At 35.5% G+C, this 9,441-nt stretch overlaps 1 protein-coding gene across 1 annotated transcript; it reads left to right on the top strand.

Moving 5' to 3' along the window:
- Positions 1-4,785: 4,785 nt before the first annotated feature.
- Positions 4,786-8,622, top strand: LOC138328817 (apolipoprotein D-like). Its single transcript, XM_069275550.1, has 5 exons — positions 4,786-4,903; positions 5,211-5,356; positions 5,981-6,060; positions 6,792-6,896; positions 8,451-8,622. Exons 1-5 carry the CDS (start codon positions 4,805-4,807, stop codon positions 8,603-8,605), a joined length of 585 nt encoding a protein of 194 aa, XP_069131651.1. The 5' UTR covers positions 4,786-4,804; the 3' UTR covers positions 8,606-8,622.
- The last annotated feature ends 819 nt before the right edge of the window (positions 8,623-9,441 follow it).

The following is a 9,441-nucleotide window of genomic DNA, read 5'->3' as shown; positions in this document are numbered from 1 at the left end:
AATGTTCACTGAAGACATAGTATAATTATGTTCTCACTACTGTATAATGTTCACTGAGACATCAGTATAAATTATGTTCTCACTACTGTATAATGTTCACTGAAGACATCAGTATAAATTATGTTCTCACTACTGTATAATGTTCACTGAAGACATCAGTATAAATTATGTTCTCACTACTGTATAATGTTCACTGAAGACATCAGTATAAATTATGTTCTCACTACTGTATAATGTTCACTGAAGACATCAGTATAAATTATGTTCTCACTACTGTATAATGTTCACTGAAGACATCAGTATAAATTATGTTCTCACTACTGTATAATGTTCACTGAAGACATCAGTATAAATTATGTTCTCACTACTGTATAATGTTCACTGAAGACATCAGTATAAATTATGTTCTCACTACTGTATAATGTTCACTGAAGACATCAGTATAAATTATGTTCTCACTACTGTATAATGTTCACTGAAGACATCAGTATAAATTATGTTCTCACTACTGTATAATGTTCACTGAAGACATCAGTATAAATTATGTTCTCACTACTGTATAATGTTCACTGAAGACATCAGTATAAATTATGTTCTCACTACTGTATAATGTTCACTGAAGACATCAGTATAAATTATGTTCTCACTACTGTATAATGTTCACTGAAGACATCAGTATAAATTATGTTCTCACTACTGTATAATGTTCACTGAAGACATCAGTATAAATTATGTTCTCACTACTGTATAATGTTCACTGAGACATCAGTATAAATTATGTTCTCACTACTGTATAATGTTCACTGAAGACATCAGTATAAATTATGTTCTCACTACTGTATAATGTTCACTGAAGACATCAGTATAAATTATGTTCTCACTACTGTATAATGTTCACTGAAGACATCAGTATAAATTATGTTCTCACTACTGTATAATGTTCACTGAAGACATCAGTATAAATTATGTTCTCACTACTGTATAATGTTCACTGAGACATCAGTATAAATTATGTTCTCACTACTGTATAATGTTCACTGAAGACATCAGTATAAATTATGTTCTCACTACTGTATAATGTTCACTGAGACATCAGTATAAATTATGTTCTCACTACTGTATAATGTTCACTGAGACATCAGTATAAATTATGTTCTCACTACTGTATAATGTTCACTGAAGACATCAGTATAAATTATGTTCTCACTACTGTATAATGTTCACTGAGACATCAGTATAAATTATGTTCTCACTACTGTATAATGTTCACTGAAGACATCAGTATAAATTATGTTCTCACTACTGTATAATGTTCACTGAAGACATCAGTATAAATTATGTTCTCACTACTGTATAATGTTCACTGAAGACATCAGTATAAATTATGTTCTCACTACTGTATAATGTTCACTGAGACATCAGTATAAATTATGTTCTCACTACTGTATAATGTTCACTGAAGACATTAGTATAAATTATGTTCTCACTACTGTATAATGTTCACTGAGACATCAGTATAAATTATGTTCTCACTACTGTATAATGTTCACTGAGACATCAGTATAAATTATGTTCTCACTAACTGTATAATGTTCACTGAGACATCAGTATAAAATATTCTCATATGATGTCTTGTTTATAGGTGGGCGCTTAATTTATAGGCCACACCTTTACTCACAGAAAATACAAGTTAAAAGTGTTAAATAACCTTAAAATAACTTTTAATAAATATTCGGCCATCCAAAGATGAGGATGTGCCATTTTCCGCCAATCCCTTGTTGTGTCATTTTCTCTGAGTAAACAGAGCTTGCTGTCATTTAATTATGTAGAGATGTGAGGGTTGAACACGCAGAGAAGTGAAAAAATAAAAAGTCTAGCAATAGACAACTTTTTTCACAAGCGCAGATACTGGATTTAAATTTCCCGGCTTTATTTATCACAATGCGTTTTCATTGGCTAATCGACATCACATGATCGATGACCCCTTTTTCCGAGTGTAAACCCCATAGGGGCCAGATCAAATTTTCAGCTGACCGCCATCTTTAATTCCTCCAGCTGTTCCAGAAAACTTCTACACATAGATCACAGAAAACATTTTCAACCCTCCCACCTCAACCCATATACTGTAATTTCATGCAACTGATTTCCTTAGATGTGGATTATGCAAACTGTTGATATTTAATTTTGTTTGCCATATAATGTAAACTTTTGATGTCTATATATATAAACTTTGGATGTCTATATGTGTGTTTTAATATTGATAAGATGCTAATTTACACTATTTTCATGTGTATATTGATGTACGTTCGTCATATGGACATCTTATTTGTATGCTTGTTAGCTTGTTCATAGGTGGGCGCTTAATTTATAGGCCGCACCTTTACTCACAGAAAATACAAGTTAAAAGTGTTAAATAACCTTAAAATAACTTTTAATAAATATTCGGCCATCCAAAGATGAGGATGTGCCATTTTCCGCCAATCCCTTGTTGTGTCATTTTCTCTGAGTAAACAGAGCTTGCTGTCATTTAATTATGTAGAGATGTGAGGGTTGAACACGCAGAGAAGTGAAAAAATATTAATTATGACGTACCATCTTCAATAAGACACCAGTATTTATAAATGTTCTCATTGCTGTATGTTCTTGGTATAGCTTATTTTTTACATTGAAATAAAGTGACAATATCAGAGTCGAATGTAACGTATTGCAGCTAGTTACGTACACTGGTATATTGCGAGTTTAGGGTTTGGGGTTCTGGTAAAGAGTTAACAGAATTCTTTCATCTTCATAAACAGGACAGTTCGAGACAGACAAATGTTTTGATGAGAGTTACAACGTATACATGTACACAACTACCACAGTTGGTCATGGTAAAAAAAACATCGGTCTAATTTCAACCACGCATAATTCGAAGTCTCGATATTTCGAAGTTTTTCTGGCGGTCCCTTGAACTTCGATACATCGAGGTTTGACTGTATATTGCGAGTTTAAGGTTTTGGGATTCTGGTAAAAAGTTAACAGAATTCTTTCATCATCATAAACAGGACAGTTCGAGACAGACAAATGTTTTGATTAGAGTTACAATGTATATAAATCATAGCAATCAGAGCTTGAACAAGTAGAAGAGTTTCAACTGACTTGAAAGGATGATAGTTTTCATTTCTCCATTTTTTTAAATAGTTCAATATATACCGCAGGGAAAGTCATTGTGTTCTTGGGGATAATGAACAAGACATCACACATTGTTCTGTATAAAGAAGATGACCTACTGAACTATCGATACCATTTAGAACAAAGTAGTGAGTATTCATAGTCAATGGGATTAAATCCGATACTACATATAATGTACATTCTCTGTGTATTGCAATGATGAGTCCATTATATGAAATGCGATTTTAATCTCACTGCATCAATAGGTAAAACTATACGGACAATAACATGTACTAATTCATATCATTAGCATATAACGTTACAATTACAAATGCATTTAATAAAAGCTTCAGTGAGAGTAAGTTAAGATTACCTAGCAAGAAATAACTGACACCGACATTAACACATGAAAGATTTAAGCCAAATCGATATTTGTGACCAGGTCGTTCGGTCACAAAATATCTCCAAAGGTCTGAAATAAGTTGGTTTTTTTCGTTTGTGATATAAGTAAACGAATACCTCTGTTCGTATTCTTCTAAATATTGATGTAAACTATTATGTAAACTAATTTTACATTGGCAAGTACTTGAATGATTGAACACTTAGAAAAGAAAATAGTCAATGATTAAATGACAAATAACACGAGACCAATACAGAGGTTGTTCAGTTTAAGTTTGTGCAGTAAAAACAACAGCTACTACATTTATGAACAACATCACAATAGAAACATCGACGCTGCGTAATAATTTGGAAAAAGAATCCCTTAGAACAAGATGTTTAGGCATTTCGTTTTCTGGTGGTTTTTTTTTAATTGGTGTAAGCTTGTTGGATGTTAGGTACTAGTGCCGAGGGACACGTATGATATAAACCTATAGTGAGGCAATGCCAATGGAAATCCTAATGCAACATAAAAGAAAAATCTCTGAAAATTGAGGAGTTGCCAAAACATATCATGTTACACTGACAACCAGTCATCCCACTCCCTTAATGCTAAGCGCCAAGTAGGAGCAAAAACTACCACTTTTAGACAATGGGGCCTTTCGGCCAGCGAACAGAACCCAGAGTCTTCCCCATGTGGGCGAGCGCTCAACGCAACGGCCAGACAGAAGTGAGGCGGTGCCTAACGCCCTACCTATGTTCCCAAGGGAGACATCAGTAAGAAAATGAGTCGGTGTATATGGAGCCTGGCTTTGAGGACAAAAAACTATGTTAAGACGAAAATATACATGAAACAAAATTTAGACTTCAGAGTTGAATTTAACGAAAAGTCAAGATCCCAAAACGAAGTGATCCGATGTCGTCAAAGTTAAAACAAATGTGTTCCTATGTCTGTAACGATATTGACCACGGTTTGAACACTTATTGTTTATAAGTGTTTGTTTGACTTAATCATAAATCATTAATACTTTTTGTTTCTTTTGTCTCGCACTGCACTTTAAAACAATCCCGTTTTCGAAGCAATGATTTGAAAGGAGGTTATTGTATGTCAAAACGGAACAAGTAGTAATTAAACTGTATTAGATAAAGACACCAACTTGTAGTAAAGCTTTCAGGGACATGATATTATGTCAGATGCGCATGCGTTAGTTGGTCAGTATAAAACAGGCAGACAGTGTAAAAATAACGTTATATAAGTTACATATGTATTACTAGTATGTCTTCCTTGCAATGCCTGTTATTACTCGGGACCGCCTCTCTCCTCCAGGCTGCGTGCCCCAATGTCCCTGTCTTTGCTGAATTTGACCCTGAAAAGGTAAGTCTTAGGTGTCGTCATGTTTTACTGAAAGAAATTTAGTATCATTGATATCATTAACTGTATTATATGGAAATAATCTCACATAAAACTTTCTGCTAGATGGTTTGTCATGTTTCGCGCTGTTGTTTTCAGACTTATTCACCTAATCACTTTTGAGACATTAATGCTCAGCTGTTAAAAGTCAAAAAGGTGTTCAGATCAGTTCAGATCACGTTCCTTTATGTGGGCGAGCACCTGACTTAGTATGACGTAAGGTTTAGGCAGCATGATTTTTGTGATTTGGTACTAATTAATGTCGATATAGTTCTCGGGAGTTTGGTACTGGACGGAATGGTACGACAATGGCTGGATATCGCAACAGATCCCTAATATCATGAGCTGTGTGACAAGTAACTTCACTATGACAGAAACTGGCAACTTCAGTGTCGAATTGAAGTGGGATAACCTATTGTAAGCGTTTTTGTTTATATAAGAATGCCTCTTTAATAATTTTAAAAAGAATACGCTTTTATTGGTTTTTTTATTTTTTATTTTTTTATTTTATTATTATTATTATCAATTTTTCCAGACACATTATTAGATAAATTATAATTATATATATAACATCAATCTTACTAAGAAACAAACATATTTTTCATCTTTATCTTCATAAATATACTTTATTATATATCTGTATTATTATAGTTATCGATCATCCTCATCACCATCGTTCTCATGCATTGTATATACTCAATCTTATTCTTTTTATCTTACACGACCACCACCACCACCACACACAGGGACAATCCATGGTAAGAGTATGTTTTTAAACAAGAGTGCTTCTTTAATGATTTGAACAAGACAGTTCTGTGTTAACGAATTCATCTCTTTCGAAATGTACCCCTGGTTCTATACAATCAATTCATTAACATAGGAGTGTAAATGGGAAAAATGCCTTAAACAAATAACTAAACTGCATTGTTATTGTAGTGTTTTTAGAACGTCCGTTTGCCTTTGTAACAGACCATTTGCCTTAAAACCTATCAAAGTCAATAAAAGATTTCTTAAATTCGGAGACACCCTTGTTTATTTTAGGACAGAACAGCAATGGACAGCCACCGGCCGCTTGGTCCAACAGGCTACTCCGAATCACTTTGAGGCCAGCTTCCCAATATGTGAGTTCATATGTAATGATCAAAGACCCACTACTGTTCCGAAGCATACATTAATACCAAACGCATTTTACAATGATCCTTTCAGTTTTAAGTTGGTCTGAATACGGTGTATCATGTACTCGTGACATTATATGGAGCTTATTGTAGATAAAACATGATATTACAATGTCTAGTTAATTCTCAGTTTCCTTGTAGTTTAAATCCTCGAGTACCTGTGTGTCACCCGGTCTCTGATGTCTCAATGTCTAGTTAATCCTCAGTTCCCTTGAAGTTTAAATCCTCGAGTACCTGTGTGTCACCCGGTCTCTGATGTCTCAATGTCTAGTTAATCCTCAGTTTCCTTGAATTATAAATCCTAGAGTACCTCTATGTTATCCTGTCACCCTTTCTCTCATGTGTAATGCCCACACATATTAATTTATAATTGCATTACCCCTGTATTGCTTAGTTATATCAACTCGAGTTGTTGGTTTCTCTGGGTTGAAGAGGTTGGAGTAATTCGTGTCAACCTAAGTTATAGTACTGCGTTGTTTGTCCATATATTGCAGTTTTTTTTCAAATTCTTTTGTTACCCTTTGTTGTGGATTGGTTTTAATGGTATTTGTACCCTTGGTTACATTTTAATATAAAGTTGCTCTGGCAATGCGTTTGCTTTTTGTTAAATTACACCGAGCTACGTTGTTTTACCTACTTTTGTTTGTTTCCTTTAGTTATTTTGTATCGCTTTCCAGCATTTATGATACCGAATGGACAATTCTACATCATTGACGGCGTCCACAGAACCTGGGCTGTTGTCTACACCTGTAGAGAGATCTTGTTTGGCATGTCACAAATTCGTATGTACTAATCATTGTCGTTACCAATTTTTTTTAACTTCATCGGGGCATGAAAGAAACTTTGTTTGCAAACTATCGGAATCCGCGTAGCGTTTTCTCATAAAAGTTTCCAAACAAAATTTCTTTATTCCTGTATTCAGACTAGTTGGTAAAATAAAATACGTTTAAACGTACGATTCCATGGACTTTCCAGGAAATGTGTTTTTCCCCCAATGCAATACACAACGTCGTCGTGACAAAATCCTTAAACGGAACTCGGAAGTGGTTCCGAGTTCCGTTTTACTTAAACGAAACTCGGTACTGGTTCCGAGTTCCGTTTAGCTTAAACGGAACTCGGAACCAACTTCAGCCTGCACTCAGCATTAAGGAAGTGGGACGACTATTTTGCCTGTTGTCAATATAATATAATGTGACCGGGAGGTGTGTGTTGTCTCTAGGAGCACGCTTCGGTGTGTGAGATAGCAGTATAACAAGGGCAAAAGTTTCACTATAACACCATACATCACCTACACCTGAGATCGTCCTGGACTGATTCTCACCCTTATTAGGGTGCTAATCTAACCAATGAATTAACCACGTTTAAACGGACATTGTATGTGAATGCTGGTGATTCTTGACTTACTGGTGCAATGATAACTTTGTTGTACAGTACTATCTCATGCGCTAGAAATGTGCATAGTAATCTCCACAGAGACCTGAGAATTAGTTACAGGTTATATAATTATGGACCCATTAGAGTACCCTAAGATCATTTTTAGACGTTTTAGAGGTCTAGATCAAAAATCGGTAAAATGCATAACTTACATAGTACTACAATGTATATATACGTAAAGGTTGGAAAAAATCCCTGACACTAAACTTCTAACCCACCTATCTTTAGCGGCTAAAAAGTCACATTTCTAGCACTTCTTCACATCTCCACAAAAATAGTCACTACCGTTACAAAGAGCGGTAATGTCCTTTCAGAATCATCCTACACAACTACACAAGATGCCATCATTAAGACGATAGCATCCCCGTTATTACAAAAATATGTGTGGGGGGGGGGGGGGCTGATCGGGGTCTGGAAAATCGTCCCTGTGGTAATCTCCCACTCTGAATCCACAGTCAGGCTTATCAATACAACTTCGTTATGTCTGTTGTCAGAAATAATTCCTGATAATAATGTTATACATGTAGTATTTAATGTCTACATTATTTAAATCAACCCAAGGAACAGTTTCACTACGCGGCCTACGGTGTCGTGTAACAGTTCCCTGGGTCTTACAATACCAACTCTTCGCTTGACACAAATGTCGCTCTTCGCTTGACACAAATGTCGCTCTTCGCTTGACACAAATGTCGCTCTTCGTTTAACGTATTGGTATTAAATTGTATCTCTTCGCGTATAATAAGCGCGAAGTCAAACTGTTGCTCTTCTCATGGAAGATCATTATAGCGACAGTGCGATGTGGCGGAAATCATCCACCATCGTTTAGAGTTTCGCAAACGATATGGACGTAGTTTCCAGTAATATAAAATGTATTAATCAATTAATGTCCTATTCTGCTTCAGAGACAGCATGGATATTACACAGAAATCCTAATGGTAGACGCCAAAGGAATGCTCTTGCTAAGCGATGGGAGTTAAAACCCGGTCTGAAGGTCTTTATCGACGCAGACAAATTCAGGCGATTCAATGATACGGAAGCATGTTCTACATTAGATTAAAAATAAGATCGTCATGAGATGTGCCCTATCAGGGTGAACAATACATTCACTGTCAATACTTACTTCGCTAGATAATAATAAAGTACTTAGACCGAGTGAAAACAAGTTCAATGTCATATCTTTTTTATTTGTACGGGGAACTTATTTGGTCTCTTCGTCAGTCACTGTCGTTTAATAAAAACAATCTTATTGGAATTTATCAAAATCTACAAGCATTTTCTTTGGCCGGGAAGCATTCCTGGTCGGGAAGCATTCCATTGGTTGGGAAACACTTCTTGTCGGCCAATCAATTGCAATAGAATATCCCTATCCTTCAATCCACATATGAAATAGTATATTTCTCTCATACCTATTGCAAGTTTAGTACTTTGATTTTCCGCCATTTTGAAATAAATTCGAAAAAACGCGACTGCAAGTAAATTCTCCATACATGAAGATTGCGTGATATTATCAACTTAAATCCCGTTGTATGTGTCTTATAAAGTAAACCTAGTTTAGTTTGTAAGATTGTACCGAGAAAAATAGAAATTTTGTTGACGCTGTGAGATCACGAGGCTTTATTGCACGAGTAGCCATTAATATAGCCTCAGGCGACATGAGTGTATTCCCCTAGACCAGCCGAATAATATGTACATGTACATGTGTGAGAGAAAAAATACTCTTTTGTATGTGGATATAAAGGAAAGCGATGTTCTACCTTCGAGATCACGATGAGACATAGAAGGACGAAACAGCTGTTTGGTATCTCGAACATCACTGACGAGTCATAGAAGGACAGAACAGCTGTATGGTGTCCCTAACATCACTGACAAATCACAGATGGACAGAACAGCTGT

Source organism: Argopecten irradians, chromosome 8 (genome assembly GCF_041381155.1).
Source record: "Argopecten irradians isolate NY chromosome 8, Ai_NY, whole genome shotgun sequence".
Lineage (NCBI taxonomy): Eukaryota > Metazoa > Mollusca > Bivalvia > Pectinida > Pectinidae > Argopecten > Argopecten irradians.
This window is presented reverse-complemented; position numbering and strand designations above follow the sequence as displayed.